This window comes from Elgaria multicarinata, chromosome 8 (assembly GCF_023053635.1).
Source record: "Elgaria multicarinata webbii isolate HBS135686 ecotype San Diego chromosome 8, rElgMul1.1.pri, whole genome shotgun sequence".
Lineage (NCBI taxonomy): Eukaryota > Metazoa > Chordata > Lepidosauria > Squamata > Anguidae > Elgaria > Elgaria multicarinata.
The window spans coordinates 18,584,194-18,602,546 of NC_086178.1; the positions used below are offsets into that span (position 1 = coordinate 18,584,194).

Sequence of the window (18,353 nt, forward strand, 5' to 3'; positions counted from 1 at the left end):
GGGTAATAAAGTTAAACATGTTTGCGGATGACACTTTATTGACCATTAAGAATCCATTAAGAAAGTTAGAAAGAATTAAATATCAGTTGAGGGAATTTGAGGAAATTACAGGGTTAAAAATAAATTGGTCTAAATCAGAGATGATGTTGTTTAACTATACCAAGAAGGAAGAAAAGGATTGGGAATTTAAGGGAATGGAATTGAAAGTTAAGAATGAGATTAAATATTTGGGAATTAAAATTACAAAAAATTTAGAGAATCTTGAAAAGGAAAATTTAACGAGGTTAAAGAAAGAGGTATTAGAGAAATTGGAGAAATATAAAAGATTAAATTTATCTTGATTCGGAAGAATAGCCTTAATAAAAATGAAGATATTAGCTAAAATTAATTTTGTATTTAGAATGTTACCTATAAAAATATCAGAAACCGAGATAAAAAGTTGGCAAAATATTATTAATAAATATTGTAATGGAGAAAAGAGAGCAAGAGTGAATAAAAATAATTGGTACCTAAGCCAAAAAAAGGGGGGAATGGGTCTCCCAAACATAAAATTATACTACGTAGCAAATAGATTAAGACATGTTGTAGAAGCAATTATGGGAGTAGGAGATTTATATTGGATGGAAGAAAAAACCATAAATAAGGTAGAGATGAATTTGGAGAATGTTTTTTTTAAAGACGGAGGAAGAAAGTGGGTTGGAAGTATAGATAATCCACTCCTGAGGACTCAATGGGAAATTTGGAGTAAATTTAAAGGGAAGCTGCTTCCGAGCAACTCTCCCTTAGCACCGATAATAATGTTAAAGAATTTCCCAGAGGATCTAAAGGGTAAATTATGTAAAATATTAAAAGAGAAAAATAAAATAAGATTAAAGGATTGGGTAAGAGATATTAAAACAAGAGAGGATATGGAAAACTTGTTAAAGGAGAAGAAGCTATCTTGGCTAGAATATGGTCAATTAGAGCAATGGAATAAAAAGTGGATTAAAGATAAAAGAATGTGCAGAAAGATGACGAGGTTTGAAGAATTAGTAGTAAGTAAGGAGGAAGGGAAAGGAGGTAGTATAGTTTCAAAAGGATTAATGAGTGAAATATATAAAATATTGTTAGAGAAGGAGTTTAGAGAGAATACAGAGAAAATGGTTTGGGAATCAGATTTGAAGATACAAATAGGGCGACAGAGCTGGGAGGGACTATGGAAACAAAGAGTGTTGAGAAGTTTATCAGTAAGAATAAAGGAGAATTATTTTAAAATTCTATGGAGGTGGTACCTAACCCCGGTTAGATTGAATAAGATAAGTGATCAACATTCAGCAAATTGTTGGAGAGGTTGTGGGGAAAAAGGAACGTATTTACATATGTGGTGGCAATGCAAATATGTACAAAGATTATGGAAGATGGTGTTCTCAGAAATTGAAGAAATAGTGGGAATGAAAATAGAACAAACACCAAAAATAGCATTGCTGTCACTATTTGAAGATATAAAGTGTGGAAAAGGAACTATAGAGCTGATATCGAATTTGTTGGTTGCAGCACGACTGATGGTAGCTAGGAACTGGAAGATCCAAGGGGAATACTCTATTGAGGAATGGTATAAAGAAGTCTGGGACATAGCCATTAATGATAAACTGACATGTAATATTAAGTGGAGAAAAGGCGTAACTAAAATAAATGAGTTCGAAGGAATTTGGAAACAGTTCCTAGTGTTTGTGTTTACTAAGGGAAGTGGGAAACCACCAGCAGAAGAAACGATTAGATTTTGGACTCAAGAATGATCCCGAGGTGGGGGGTGCACTTTTATGTTAAGAACGAAGATGTTGTAGTATGATAAGGTATATGTAATAGTTTTTGATATTTGTACTCAACAATCATTCAATATGTATGCAGCAGATATTTGATGTTTTTTTTTTTTCTTATTGTGTTTTGTTTCAGTTATATTTTGGTAATGTTTATCTATGTTTATATAGTGTTGAAAATGAATAAAAATTTAATAATAATAAAAAAAAAGACTCTGTGTATGTGTGTGTGTGTGTGTGTGTGTGTATGTAGGATAGTTGAAGGTCTTTTGTTAATCTTACGGGGAAAGGAACTTACAGCACAAGCATAATTAATAAACTGTTGGGGAATGTTGTAGATAGCGTTATTTGTTAGCAGCAACATTCTTATAACCTTCACACCTAGAGACACAGCAACATCCCGTTCTTTCAGATTTCAGGGCTTAAATCTCAGAATCAGAAGTGGCCTTTGTGATGTCACAGAGGGTGGGTTATTGTGATGCCTTAGGCCTTAGCTAGACCTAAGGTTTATCCCGGGATCATCCCTGCCTGCTCCCTGGATATGCTGTGTGTCGTTTACATGAGCAGGGATGACCCCCGGGATGATCCTGGGATAAACCTTAGGTCTAGCTAAGGACTTAGTTAAGTCCTTAGGATAAATGCCAACTCAGGATAAATACCAAATTCTACATTTAGGAAATAGAAACCAAATGTACAGTTACAAGATGGGGGATACTTGGCTCAGCAATGCTACAAATGAGAAGGATCTTGGAATTGTTGTAGATCACAAGCTGAATATGAGCCAACAGTGTGATATGGCTGCAAGAAAGGCAAATGCTATTTTGGGCTGCATTAATAGAAATATAGCTTCGAAATCATGTGAAGTACTGGTTCCTCTCTATTCGGCCCTGGTTAGGCCTCATCTAGAGTATTGCGTCCAGTTCTGGGCTCCACTATTCAAGAAGGACGCAGACAAGCCGGAGCGTGTTCAGAGGAGGGCAAACAGGATGATCAGGGGTCTGGAAATAAAGCCCTATGAAGAGAGACGGAAAGAACTGGGCATGTTTAGCCTGGAGAAGAGAAGATTGAGGGGAGACACGATAGCACTCTTCAAATACTTAAAAGGTTGTCACACAGAGGAGGGCCAGGATCTCTTCTCGATCCTCCCAGAGTGCAGGGCACGGAATAACAGGCTCAAGTTAAAGGAAGCCAGATTCCAGCTGGACATCAGAAAAAAATTCCTGACTGTTAGAGAAGTACAACAATGGAATCAGTTACCTAGGGAGGTTGTGGGCTCTCCCACACTAGAGGCCTTCAAGAGGCAGCAGGACAACCATCTGTCAGGGATGCTTTAGGGTGGATTCCTGCATTGAGCAGGGGGTTGGACTCGATGGCCTTATAGGTCCCTTCTAACTCTGCTATTCTATGATTCTATGATTCTATGATCCCAATTTGATTACTGGGGCCACAGCTAGACCTAAGGTTTATACTGGGATCATCCAGTGTTCGCCCCTGCCTGAGCACTGAATCCTCTGTGTGTCACCTAGGTGAACAGTTTTGACCCCTGGACGATCCAGGGATAAACCTTATGTCTAGCTATCGCCTTGGTCTGCCTTTGAAGAGTGTTCTGAAACTTCAGCTGGTTGAAAGAGCTACAGCCAGATTGTTGACACGGGCAGGAGCTACACTACAGCTTTAAAATGGTTTATAACAGTTTTGACAACTGTTGGGGCCCAGGACACACTGCATATACAGTTTTCAAAATGTTTTCAAAGTGTCATATCCTGTGTGGTGTAGATCTGGCCTTGGCTGGTTATAGGGAGCATATAACACCTTTCTTAAAACAGCTCCACTGGCTTCCAGTTTGTTTCTGGACACAATTCAAAGTGCTGGTTTTTTAAATTTATTTACAATATTTCAACTTTTCGGAGCAGTGTCCAAGAAAAAATAAAAACAGAATAAAAACATATAACAAAATGTGAAGTAAACCATGGCTGGTCATCAAGGGAAGGCTTCCTAGAATAATGATATTTTCAGGAGGCACCAAAGGAATACAAAGTTGGTGGCTGCCTGACCTCCAGAGGCAAGGAATTCCATAGGAGGGGGGCTACCACACTGAAGGCTCTTCCCTTGGGGTACTCCAATCAGAAGTTAGGTCTATGTGGAACCACCAAGAGCATGCCCTGAGATGACCTCAGTGACCTATAAAGCCCTATACAACTCGGGTACAGGTTATCTGAAAGACCGTATTATCTCTTATGACCCTGCTCATGCTCTGAGATCTTCAGGGGAGGCCCTTCTCTCAGTCCCACCACCATCACAGGCATGTCTGGTGGGAATGCGGGAGAGGGCCTTCTCAGTGGCTGCCCCGGGGCTCTGGAACTCCCTTCCCAGGGAGGCTAGATTGGCTCCCTCCCTGGTGTGTTTCTGGAGGCAGGTTAAAACGTTTCTGTTTATGCGTTGTTTATATATTGGTGATTTTTTAAATGTATTTAAACTGTTTTAATATTGCAGCATGCTTAATTATTATATTTTTATTTTTTGTATATCTCTATCTGTTTGAGTAGTACATGTTTTAATTTGTAAAGCCACCTTGAGTCGGTATTATTATTATTATTATTATTATTAATGTCACAGATGGTGTACCCTTCAGTAACCACTGAAACACACACACACACACAGAGAGAGTGGATTTCACATATGCAATTAATTACAGGAGAAGAATTATGTTTAACTATTTTTTACAATAGTGAACAAACTGAATTTGCAGTCACGGAAACATTTACACAGTGCTTAAAATTTATACTTGGGGTTTGAAATGAATGTTGTAAGCTACTGTGGTTGCTGCTTCATATATTTGAAAAATTGGATACCGTTCAATTCATAACTGAATGTAACACAACACTTTGCTTTATCTCGGGGAGCTACTGTGTGGCTCCTGTTATCTGTCCATATGTTTCCCTGTGTGTTTGAGAGAAAAACAAACCTGTTTGCTTACTCCCCCATCTCCTTCCCTGCAAAGAGCTTAAGTACACTTAAGCATTCAACGGGTGCAGCTTTCCCAGGAATGAGGATTCCACAGTTTGGGAGCCTGCATGAAGCACCACAGACAATATTCACTAAATGTGCAACCGTATCAGAAGTAGGGATGCCTGTGGTGGGGAAATCCAGCTCTTTGGGGGCTCACTGGACCTCCCCGGAGCCCCGGCTCAGCTTATATTTGTGTTCCGATCTGCAGGCTTTCCCCCCCCCCCGGAATCTGGGAAATTTATTTCCCCCCCCCCCATCACGATTCACACAAATTGCAGCCACAATTTACTTAATTTGTCCAAATTGTGCCTGTAATTAGCGCACATCACAGCTGCAACTTGCCCCAAATTGCAGGGTCAATTTGTGCAAATCAAGTGTATTACAGCCACAATTTGTGCAAAGTAAGGCCTCAGCTAGACCTACCTGGTATAGCACGATGAAAGGTTGAAGATCTCACAATATTTTTTTTGTGAGATCTCCCCTCTGTTTACACGCGGCGTGCGATAACCTCGGAGGGAGAGGAGGTCGCACCCACCATTTTGTTTTGTTTTTCCTTAAAGGAGCAGAGCGCATGAACGCTCGTGTGCAAAAGGTAAGTTTTTTATTTTTTACAATTTTCCCTGCTCCCCCCACCCCCCACCGATGGGCGCAGAGGAGCTCCCATGCACGGTTCTTGCGAGTAACCACGAGGAGCCAGGACAAACCGTGACATCCACACACACGTTATGTGGTCTTAAAGGCTAGGGTGAGATCCCAGGGAAAGGGAGGGATCACCCCTCCTGGCTCCCGGGATCCCCTGTACATCATGTGAACGCACAGAGACGATCACCCTGGGATGACGCCCCATCTAGCTATGGGCTAAGACAAATTATGACCAACATTTGCATCAATTATGCAACTGCAGCTGCAGCTTGCATGAATTGTGATTTTTAGGGTGAAGAAACCTACAGAAATCTGCAAGCTGGCAAGACTCATACAGATTGAGTTGAGTGAGCTTGCAGTTTAGCGAGTCAGAATCCAGTGCTGCTGAAATCTTACATAGTAAGTTAATATTCTCTAACATGAGATGGTAACTCAGCAAAGGAAATGGCTCAGAAAAGAAAATGCTGATACCGAATGGGAAGGATTTATAATTTCCACCCATGTGCAGATATCATTCAGGACTAACTCAAGCAAATTCATCACTAAAACTGGAGATAATGTAGATGTTATAAATGTTGTCAACAGGCTGAATCAATAGATCATGTTGTTGCAGGTAGCCTAACACTGTGAAATATTGATTACTGGAGAAACATAGCCATGTGGCAAATACTCATAATAAATTGGCCAGACAACTTGATCTTGAATCCATATGCCCTCATTTTAAGTACATAACAGAATCCATTGAAACCCAACTTGGGTTCAATTGGTTTACATGGGAAAACCAATGAAAACAGCTATCATGATAGATTGGGATTTGCTTGATATTCTGTTTACATAAAATATCTTGATCCAGTGAGGTTTACTGAAGTGCACCCCATTTATTCCATTAGAGGAGTATGTCTGCATGTGTATTCCTGTTCGAAGGACTATTACAGTGATCTACTTGCAGCCTTCCAGATGTTTTGGCCTACAACTCCTATAAACCCTGGCACAAACAGCCAATGGTGAGGGATGATGGAACTTGCAGACCAAAACATCTGGCGTCCACAAGTTGCCCACTCCTTATGTATTATCTCTGTTAAGTTGACTCAGGGCCCCAGCAAATGCAGAATTCCATACCCAAACCTAAGTTCATATGGACCACCATTGGAATAAAAGTCTATGAGGGCTAGTGTGGCATAGTAGTTAGACCCAGAAGACCTCAGCTATGAAGCTTTGTCTCAGCCCCAGTCACCAGCACTCAAGGGTTTTTCTGAGAATAAAATGTGATGCTCCTGTAGGACTAGATGCAAGTGTGGATCATGACTAATCCAAGTGCCTTAATTACTAAATACTTTGAAAACCAAGGGTTCGTAGCAAAGGGCTTCACTTTTGTTAAATTGTGCTTGGATACTGCAATGCACATGGCAGCAATCATTGTGCTGTTGTTACCTCTACATCTTATTCAAGGATAAAATGCACAGATCACCGCTGATAGCTATTTCATTATCTCTGGCATTTAACAGGGAACTTCAAAATGAGAGGAACACAACAGGCTGCTGAAAAGACATTGAATTCCAACAATGATTACTGACCTTTTGTGTACATAATGAGTTCGGATCTGAATCATTTAGATAATAGCTGAATTTCTTCAGTTGAACACAATATGTGATACCAATGTAGTTTCTATTTAAAAATAAGTTGAGTTTTTCTTCTGGAACGTGACATCTGGAGCATTTTCATTGCCCAGTGGCACGATTGGGAGTTTCTTTAACTACAATATCCAAAATTGTTGATATTTTGTAATTAATTCAGTGAACTGGGCAAAATGGGAACTCAGGGTGTGCATCAATGCCATATTCAACTCAGAACCCAAATCTGCACATCATAAATTGCCCTGATTCTGCTCAGACCAATTTGGAGGCTGTCCATTTCGACTCAGGTACCCAAACTCAGATCTCATAGGATTGTGCCCTTATCCTTCCAGTTTTGTAACAGAATTCTTCAGCCAAAAATGCATACAAAGATATGTGTATTAGGGAAAGTAATATTTTTAAAAATGCATTACATTAGGCATATTAGGTAAAGTAATCTTTAGGCATACATTGTGCCTAAAGGTTACTGTTGTTGATTAAATGGATACTGTTGTTTCATGCTGTTGTTTTTTATATTTTGGATGGTTTAAAATTTTGTATACTTTTTAATGTTCACTGTTTTTAACTTCTGTAAACTGCCCAGAGAGCTTCAGCTACGGTATATAACATAAATAAATAAATAAATTGGCAAATGTGGCTGCAAAACTGTGTTTTAATAAGCAAAAATAAATTAGAAGAAATGGACACAAAAATGCTCATGGGTTTTCTTGCGAACTTAAAAGAAAGCAAATACTTGGCACAAAGAGAATTTATGACTGGAGAAATTCTCAAAATTTAAGATGAACGGAATTTAAGGTTGGAGAAATGGGGGGGGGGGACCAAAACGGACAGATCCATCCGTGCCTAATTGTGCTCTTGCCATGGAGTTCTTTTAACATTATTTTATCTGACGCTTTAAATATTATCTTGAGCAACCATGAGTGTCCCTTCTAGGGTGAGTCCCATTTCTTTCCCCAAGTCCACTCTCCATGCACCAGCATATACTGCTTCAGGGCCGGTCTTACCATTAGGCAAAGTGAGGCCATCACCTCAGGTGCTGGGAGGCAACAGCAAGGTGTTGGTGGGGAGAGCAGTATGTGACATGCAGCCTACCCTGCAAGGTCGTAAATTACTGGTGGTGGGGCTTAATCCCACTCCTGGATTTCCCAGAGAGGGCAATGCCCAATCAGATAACATCAGTAAGCTCACGGCCTGGCTGGCAGCAGTGTATAACCTGAATGTATTTCTTCTCTTTTTGCTTGGTTTAGTTATCTACCCTTCAGTGTCCCCTCTGGTTAGCTGTAATAAATTTGTTTTCATTCCCAAAAAGAGTTTGTTGGTTTTTAACTTGGGCTTCAGTCTGGATGGTATATTGTATAGGACTATGGATGGTGGGGCAGTGTGTAAACTGTCATAATATTATCATTAAAATGTAATATTTTTGTTGAGTACTGGTTATTTTAATTTGTGGCTTTAAACACTCTAGGATCCGCTGATGAAGGATGGTTTTCAGAAATATAAATATAAACATATACTTAAATGTAAATAAATAAGCCCAGCCTTCTTTCCCATGTTTAGCCCCATGACCCCACTGGGAAATTGAATAGTCTATGTCCATTTGTTTCTAGCTGTGTATATTTACTGTTTTATATTGTATGCTTTTATCCGTACGCCGCCCTGAGATTTTATTGATATAGGGCAGGATATAAATGTTTTAAATAAATAAATGCTACCCTGTGCCTCTCATCATCATCATCATCATCATCATCATCATCATCATCATCATCTATATACCATCCCAAGGCCGAAGCTCTCTGGGTGGTTTTCAAAGATTAAAACTGTGAACATTAAAAACAAGTACACAAAATTTAAAAGCATAAAAGCAGACAATATCCATTTAAAACAACTATTCTTGGGTCAGTTAAAAACAACAACCCAGCATATGCTGTAAAATGCTTGGTAGAAGAGAAAAGTCTTGACCCGGCGCTGCAAAGATAACAATGATAGCGCCAGGCAAGTCTTGTCAGGGGGATCATTCCATAATTGGGGGGGGGGGGAGACCACTGAGAAGGCCCTCTTCCTTGTTGCCATCCTCCAAGCTTCCCTCAGAGTAGGCCCCTGGAGGAGGACTTTAGATGTTGAGCGTAGTGTGCGGGTAGCTTCATGTCGGGAGAGGTGTTCCATCAGGTATTGTGGTGCTGTGTAAGACTTTATAGGTTAAAACCAGCACCTTGAATCAGGCTTGGAAATGTACAGGCAACCAATGCAAGTGGGCTGGAGTCGGTCTTATACATTTGAACCTTCCTAAGCTTGCCTGCTACGTTCTGGTGCAGTGGAGGAAGTTGTGCCAGATCCCCAGTACCAAAGTAAGATTCTACTGCCAGTCCAGGTGGCTTTTGTATATAGAATGGGAAGCGGGGATCACCCTGTCCTTCCTCTCAAGCAGCAAAATGTTTTGGGCCAGGCCTGCACTGTATGCCAAACCAAGCTCTCAAGCCTAAGTCCAGAAATGAGTGCTTCTAAGCCAGCCATATTTAGTATTGCTTCACACATGGTCACCTGGCACCATGTTTGTGTTGCCTGTGGTTGCTAAGTACTTAGCTAGGGTTATTCTGTCCTTCCTCCTTCTTCTATGCATGCTTCTTCTGGTCACTTTGATTTGCTCTGCTGATTAATGGTTTTGGCTGCTTCTCCAGGACAGTTGTGTTTTTTGTTCTGAATTGTTTTATGTCCTGCTTGTATTCTTGCTGTTTTGTGTTTGGTTGCATGCCTTGATGGTTTGATGATGATGATGATGATTGATTGATTGATTTCTATAAGATAAACTAAATACCTGTTTTTGGTTAGATCCCTTTTTTTAAAAAAAAACACCCAATATAAGTTGAAAAATTGAACTCCGTCTATTTTGAATAACTGGACAGATGGAATCATGATTTGTCTAATATTTTCTCTGGTGGTGAGTGGGGGATAAGGGAGCCATGCAAATTGTGTTGATGTGGCAAACTGTGATCTAGGTTAAGGGGCCAAGGAGTATCTTTAAAAAGCTTGCAGAATTGTGAAATACACTCCCTGAGTCCCCATCTGGCTATTCCTTCTGTGCTATATTTTATTCCATTACAGTTCATCGTTTCCATTCCTGAGAAATCCGCTGTGTCTGGTGCAGCTGGAAGCCTCAGATTTTGGAGGGAGTCCAACAGACCTGGTAAGACCCTGAAAGCTTGAGGATAGACAGGCAATGCGTTATGCTGAGCCTCACCTCAGGGCATGTCTCAAATGCCAACAGGACAAGTAATGATGTCTAAGATTGAGATTTCTATTTCTGATCTCAGATCACATGACAATAGAAGACAGCTGTCTCCTGCCTGCTCTCAGTTCAGGGTGTGTGAACTTTCTGTTCTTGTTATATCTGCTGCTGCGAGCATTGCAAAATGATGTCGCATGTGACTGAAGTCTGGAATGAACGGATTTGTTGTTGTTGTTGTTGTTGTTATTATTATTATTCTAAAATAAGAGCTAATGAACGGCAGTATAAACATTCTTTAAATCAATAACTGCTGCATTGTTTGATGCAACTTTTCTTACACCTGCTCTCAAAGTCACTGCTGTCATAGGCACAGTTCTTTGCAAGTCTCTCCCAGATCTGCTTGGAAAACTTTCGGGCTCAGAGTTATTGCATCTCCTTCTTTACTCCCCATAAAAAGGTTTTTCTTATCACTCTGACTCGCCATGTAGTCACAGGCAGCTCAGAGTTCAAAACCTTTTCTACAGCATAACTGGCACTTTGTGCTTCAGCGGTTTCATTTGTTCTTCACCTTGAGACTCCACTTTTCGTCTGTATCGGTACTAGCATTGCTTGAGAACGTGGTCTTTTCAAATGCTGATATGAACTGACTTGATCTGCACCTCCTGAATGAATGTGCAGACCAAAACCTATTGATCTATCAGCTTTTGCAGGTCTGAAATCCTCTAACAAAGTTCTTGGCTCAAAAAAATGACATATATATATATATATATATATATATATATATATATATATATGAAAGAAACAAAAACTTAATAAAATACGTCTTAACATGCAACATTTTGGGAGAAAGACAAATATGTTTAGAATGCATCTTTTGAGAGACATACATATTGAAATGCAAATTTTGTGTGGAAATGGGATGGAACAGATTTGTGGGTAAACACATGCAAAAGTGACACGGAGCAGTAATAAACTGATTCATCCATATCTAATCTGTAGATCTGTACAACTGCATTCTCAATTGTTCCATCCATCATTAGCTCAAAACTGTTTAGTGAGCTGAAGATCTGTTCCTCCTGTAGACAGCTCCATCATCAGCCTAAATCGAATATGAACTTGTGACCATACGTTGTTGAATTACTTTTGCAGGTTTCTGCATTCCACTATAACTGGGGTTCATTTCCGGGGGAAGGTTTGACATTTTGTACTGGTACCATATTTGGCTTACAGTACAATCCTTCCATAGGGAGGCTTTTGGCAGCTTCAGTTTCATAGATTGGCATCCGTAGGGATGGGAAAATTCTACCACATCCTGATCGTGCTTTGTTTGCTGGACTCCTCTTGGGGCTTTGCTAGACCTGCCGGAAAAGCCGGCAGGGAGGCGGTGTGACGGTGCACTGATGTTACCGCGCGCCGCCTCGGCTTCCAGACGCGGGACGCGCAGGGATCCCTGCAGCGTCCGCCACTTTTTTTTTTTTTAGTTTAAAGGAGCCACGTGCGGCCCAAAGACTCCGGACCAGGTAAGTCCGTTTTTTTAAAAAAAACGAAGCCCCCCTCCCTGTCCCCGGCCTTGTCCTGGCAGCGCCGCTCGCCTGGTTGCTCGGGAGGTGGTGCTTGCCCGGGCGATGGCGCCCCCCCATGCCAGGCCTTGCCCTGGCAGCACCACTCGCCTGGTTGTTCGGGTGGCGGTGCCCGGCGCTCTCTCTCTCACTCGCCCTCCCCCCTTGCCATCCCCCCTTACCATCCTGCCCCTGCCCCTCTCTTCCCACCCACCCCCTGGGCCGATGGGCACAGTGCTCGTATGAGCGCTGTGCCAGGTCCGTGGCTTTTCGCGGCTACTCACGAGTAAGCGAGTAGCTGCAAAAAGCCACGGACCTTCCTAAACGCGACTTCGCTTATGGCGCATTAGAGGAGGCCTCAGTGCGGCCTGGGCCCAGATTCCCCTGTGCGTCATCTGGACGCACAGCAGGGAAACCGGGTCTCAAGGCGCGCTAAGGCCTCGTCTAGGAACGCCCCCAGTTACCCAGTCCTGGTGCATATGCAGGGCAACTGTTTTCATCCTGATACATGTTTCTGTGCAAAATCATGGGTGTGGATAATTATGGAAAACACAATTTCACCATTTTAGACCATTGACTCCTGCAATTCTTCACATGTTGCACTGTTTACAGCTGCAATATTGCACAAATCGCAATTGTCATTCATATCCATATCTGTGATTTTGCACAAAATCGTGACTCGGGCCCCTTCCCCAAAGTGGAAATTTGTGAGTTTGCCTGACTTGCTGCGCGTTGAATTGGACCTAGCTCAGGGTTCTACGAGGTGGCATGCAGGGGGCCGAGCTGGCAAAATCTCGCTAAGCTCTGCCCCCAAATTAGATTCGTCTGGCATCCCTAACCTCAATATATTGGACCAATCAGTGGTGCCATATTCACAATTTAGAATAACTTGTCTAGATGATAATCCACTCTTAGAAATATTTGTAGATCATCCTTGATCTATGAGTTAGGAATCTGAGCTATGGAATCAGCTATAAATTAATATCTGATGCAGCTATACGTTTTCTTGGAATATTATAAATTCTAGATACTTTATTGCTAAACTGGCAAATTTGAACCTTCCATTATTCACCAATCTAGAACTCCCTTCAGCCTCTTATATTCCTGCTCTGTCTGATCTTTCTCCACACTAGGATGTCACCTACATAATGTGTGTTATCAAAACTCTCTCATGATTATTGGATTACCCATTGGTGCATTTCTGGTGCTGAAGAGATACCACATAGTAATTTTGTAACCTTTTGTCTTTATATATACAATTCTGATCACAGGAACCAATGCCTCGCTGTGTCTTTGTGGAATGTATTACTAATTTGATGTTTGAATTTTGAAGTGATTCAGCCCCTAAGGCTTTGCATTCCCCCCCCAAAGAGATTGCATTAATGTGCGCCCCCATATAAAATTTTAAGCTCCACCCACCACTCATATTTCTAAATATATATTTGCCTTGAAGTTTTCTTTTCCTGGTTTTATATCTTTTGGCACAAAGAGAAAGAGAAAGAGAGAGAGAGAGGCCGAGGCCACATTTTCTGAATTCTTTCCAGTATGCTGGAAAGTAATTTATGCAATGGGTGATACCACACTTATAGAACAGACTGTTGCCAATTCAGAAAACCTCTATGGTGTTGAATTGGGGTACTTTTATTAGAGCAGGTCTAGATCTTCCTTTCCTCTGTGGCTGGCTTGGTGCACTACATTTCTAGTCATAGTTACACAGAAGTAAGTCCCACCATATTCAATGAGTCTTCCTCCTTTAAAGTACCATTGCACTTATCATGTTCCCAGCCCTGTCCATTCCTTTGTAGCCACTTTTTCTGTTGTCCGCTTATCCATTGCTAGGGACGGGCGAACACACTTGGTTCCATGTGTCAGATACTCGCCCTGCCACCGCTGCTGCTCGTCCTCACTTGTGGCACTGCACAAGTTTCTTATGTGACTCGTGAGCATCCAACGAGTACTTGGCATCTGTCCACCCTCATCCGGAAACTCCACCGTGTGCAGCAATGGAGGCTCTGAAAATGACGTAATTCTTCCCACCGTATAAATGGTACCCGTAAAAGCCTCATTTATGCAAGAGTAAAGGATGCATAATGGAGCATTAACACCTTTACTCTTGTGTAAATGGGGCCTTTACTGCTGCCATTTACACAATGGGGGAAATGAGCAAATTCTGGAGCCCCCATGTTGCGCACAAGGGAGGCTCCAGAAATTGCACATTTTCCCTGTTGCGTGAACGGGCCTTTTTCTGCTGCCCATTTTAGAGTTTCAATGGCCATGCACAATGTCTCCATTGTCACACAAAATGGAAGCTCTGGACAAGGGTGGATAGCTGCTGGACACCCAACTGGGTCTGGGGGAGGGTGGATGCAGGGGAGTCCGTTGGACTCCTGGACCCAGTCGGGCATCCACGACATCCCTATCCATTGCACACTCCAAGGATAAATCAGACCCTCTCAGTAACCTGGCTCTCAGGTGGTCTGACTACATGTCACATGTTCTAGGATGAACATTTCAGACCACAATCCTCAGCTGTAAGTCTCACTTTGTTCAGTGGTGCTTACTTTCTGAGTACGTGAGTCTGGGATTGCAATCAGAGATGTCTGGGTCCAGGTTTTCTCTGTCACTCTTAGTGATGAAATTGTGCTTTTCTTACATAACATTTCTTCTGGGTGCACAGCAGACTTCACATGTATTAATTAAACCTTGAACTTCTTCAGTATCTACCTTGTCACCCAACTGAAATGTATGAAAGGCCTATCTTTGCTGTTTCTTCCTAGAGGGAAAAAAGAGAAAGATGGCCAGTTGTACTGCCTCATAATCTTTTAAAGAAATTCTGAGAACGAAACACCTGTACCAGCTAAAGCCAAGAATTGTCTCAGGAAATTGCAGGGCATTGGTGGGGGCAGGGGAGAGAGACAATTAAATGCAGCTTTAGGAAATCAAGTCACAACTCATAGTGTCATCGTAATGGTTGCAATTCAAAAACTAAGAAAGAGCCATGATTTGCTAGGATAAATTACATTAATTCTATAACTAACCTTATACAGCAAAGGCAAATGGCCTAGCTTCAACAGCGCAATTTTGCTGGAGACATTTGCAAGGGTTTGAACCCTGAGCAATTCTTCTGCAGTCCCATACCGAACATCAATGACTTCTGCCTGCATAAACAGGGGGGAGGGGAGATATTATTTATTAGCACATTCTTTCTCAACACGTTGGGAATGATTAGACAGATTGAATCCCCTGAGACTGTTACACGGTGACAATCATCTGTTTGCCATTACATTTACATGTGGCTAAACCCTCCACATTTGTACGAGTTTGTATGTGTTTGCAAAAAGAAATATTTCATTACTATACACTATATTTTTAAAGATATGCATAAATTATGCCAACATGCTAAAAGTGTGTATAGCAACTGTCAGTGATGAGTTTTTAAATTATATATATATATATATATATATATATATGCAGCTTTCTTTCTTTTTTGCAAATTCAATTGATAAAATTTGTCAAGAGAAGAGACAATTGAGAAATCAGTTGGGTTCGTCACTGACTTCACCTGTCCCTTGCCCGTTTTGTGCTAGAAAGGTGAGGGATGACCAGAGCATCCTGGGATGAAATCCTGGATTCCCCTGCACACCTCTTCCCTCCGAATGAGATGGCAAGCAGTGGCAAAAGGGATACCTTTTGCTCTCCGATTACAGATCAGGGAAAACAGGGGGGCTGCTCTCCCAGCCTCCTCTCCCAAGGCCCCCTTCAGACAGGGCCTGTTGAGGGGGAGGGGCTTGGGGAAGGGCTTCAGAGAAATCTGCAGAGGGATTCTGGAAAACCTCCATGGACCATATTAGGACCATGGGGTGGACCTTCTCCATCCCTGATTTAAAACTCAAAAGGGTGTTTGCTATTTTGGTTATCCTAGCAAAAGTGGAATTGTCCGACCATATGTCTTGAAGATTACACATGGGTAAACTTACCCAGATCCACCCCAGACTAACCAGTGGCTGGCGCTCCCCACTGAACATCGCAAGGTGGCCAGTGGCAGTCCGCCGAGGGGTGCAAGCCATCCATCAGTCCATGGGGGCCCAGCGAGTCTTGCACAGCTTCCCACTCCCTTGCCAAGCTGCCATTTTGTGGGAAATGGCAACTTGTTCTTTTAAATAAAAGTAAAAGTTTTTACTTTTTACTTTTATGTAAAAGCTTTTACATAAAAGTAAAAAAAAAAGCGCCTTTTTATTCTCCCAGCATTTTAACAATCTATAAATACATTTTAACTTGGTGTTTTAAATTTGTAATTTTGCATTGCTGCTGTTTTTATCTGGTTGAGCTTTTATATTTTATTTTATATTATAGTTTTATACTGTTGTTTTATACTTTGAATGGTTTTAATGTTTGTGAACTGCCCAGAGAGCTCCGGCTATTGGGTGGTATAGAAATGTAACAAATAAATAAATAAATAAATATTTACGCAAACGGCAGCCATAAATAAGCCCATTTATGCAACATTACAAGCGGAAATTATCTGTAAATGAGCAGTCAGCAGGGCCGGCAGACTGCAGTCCAGGGGACCAAATCAGTGGAGGTCCATTGGACTTGCCCCCCACCCGCCAATATCTGTGCCATCCTTATTGAAGACTTGAATCAAAAAAATGCCTTAGAAGCTACAAGACATGTAAAATGGCAGAGTGTCCACTGCATGGTATCTTAGTGTCTGTGTGCATGCATTTATATGGATGTGTGATAGAGAGGAAATGCATGTACCCATTTCACTCGGTCATTTATCTTCTAGAGAACTTGGGGAAGGAGCTCATCCCTTAATGATGATACTAGGAATCCACAGTACCAACATGTTAACCAGACATCCCAAAAGGTGGAAATAGGGACAAAACAGAGAGTGATTCCCCCCACCCCCAAGATCCATGCTAGAAAATCTTGCCGCTTATACTGACATGGTATGAAGGATCACATGCCAAGTAGTTACGCAGGCAACATGGTAAATTAGCACTTTGTACATAGTCTTCTGCATCCCCCTATAAGACTTGCCAGAAGGCTAGCCAATTTTAGTCTGTTGCAGCCAAAACAAAAGTCTTGTGGCACCTTAAAGGTTAACACTGTGTGCATGTTTGTTTAAATGGCATCAGCTTTCATGGATTATTTATTTATTTATTTATTTATTTATTTAGAATATTTATATACCGCTCCTCATTGAAAAAATTTCGGAGCGGTGTACAAGGTAAAATGAAAATAAAAACAGAATAAAACTTTAAAAAGAATTTAAAATTTAAAAAGAAGCAAAAACAACAACAACAACAACAACACAGAAATCCAAGGCTGCATGTTAAAGAAAGGCTTCTTGGAATAAAGACGTTTTCAGGAGGCGCCGAAAGGAGTACAAGGTTGGCACCTGCCTGACCTCCAGAGGCAGGGAATTCCACAGGAGGGGTGCCACCACGCTGAAGGCTCTTCCCCTGGTGGATTCCAATTGGAGGATGGATCTATGTGGAACCACCAGGAGCAGGCCCTCGGATGACCTCAGTGACCGGGCAGGTTGGTAAGGGAGAAGGCGCTCTCTCAGGTATCCTGGTCCCAAGTTGTTTAGGGCTTTGTACACAAGTACAAGAACCTTAAACCTGGCCCGGTAGCGAATAGGCAGCCAGTGCAGTTCCCTCAGCAGAGGAGTTACATGCTGGAAAGGGGCAGCTCCAGACAACAGCCGAGCTGCAGCATTCTGCACTAGCTCCAGCTTCCGGAGCAGCTTCAAGGGCAGCCCCACATAGAGTGCGTTGCAGTAATCCAATCTTGAGGTTACCAATGCCTGTACCACCGTGGTCAAGCTATCCCTGTCCAGGAGAGGCCGTAGTTGGCGAACCAACCGAAGATAGTAAAAAGCACTCCGAGCCGTGGTGGCTACTTGACCCTCCAATGACAGAAATGGGTCTCAGAGTACCCCCAAACTACGAACCTGTTCTTTCAGAGGCAGTGCAACCCCATCCAGAACAGGCAATGAGCCTGTCTCCCAGACTCGGGAACCACTCACCCACAGGGCTTCCGTCTTGCCAGGATTCAGTCTCAGTTTATTGGCCCTCATCCAGCCCATTACTGAGTCTAGGCACTGGTCCAGGATTAAAGTCCACTTCATCACTAAAGGTGAGCAAACTCACCTGAGCTCACCTCAGCAGGCACTCACCCTGCCCCCCCCCCCACTGTCCAGGTCACGTGAGCCTCTTCAACAGCCCCTGCCCTGAAATTGTGCACTTCCCCTTCCTGTGTCAATGGCAGCCGCCATGCAGGAATTGCACCATTTCGGGAGCCTCCATAAATTGCCAGTGTTCAGGCAGTGGTCCGTGCTGATGTGGGAAGTGCCCGACTGGGTCAGGGGTGCCAGACGTACAGAGTACTCTGCCAGACTCCCGCAACCACTTGAGCACTCGAGGTATCCCTAATCACTGTTCGTAATAGCAGCATAATTGACACTGGCTGTATTTTTTCC

General features: G+C 42.2%; 1 protein-coding gene across 1 annotated transcript in view; it reads right to left on the reverse strand.

Moving 5' to 3' along the window:
* NAALADL2 (N-acetylated alpha-linked acidic dipeptidase like 2) overlaps nucleotides 1–18,353 on the reverse strand; it is a 762,753-nt gene that overhangs the window by 381,266 nt on the left and 363,134 nt on the right. Inside the window, exon 4 of the mRNA XM_063131966.1 lies at nucleotides 14,902–15,021. Coding sequence (XP_062988036.1) covers nucleotides 14,902–15,021 — 120 coding nt within the window. The remainder of the gene's footprint in view (nucleotides 1–14,901; nucleotides 15,022–18,353) is intronic.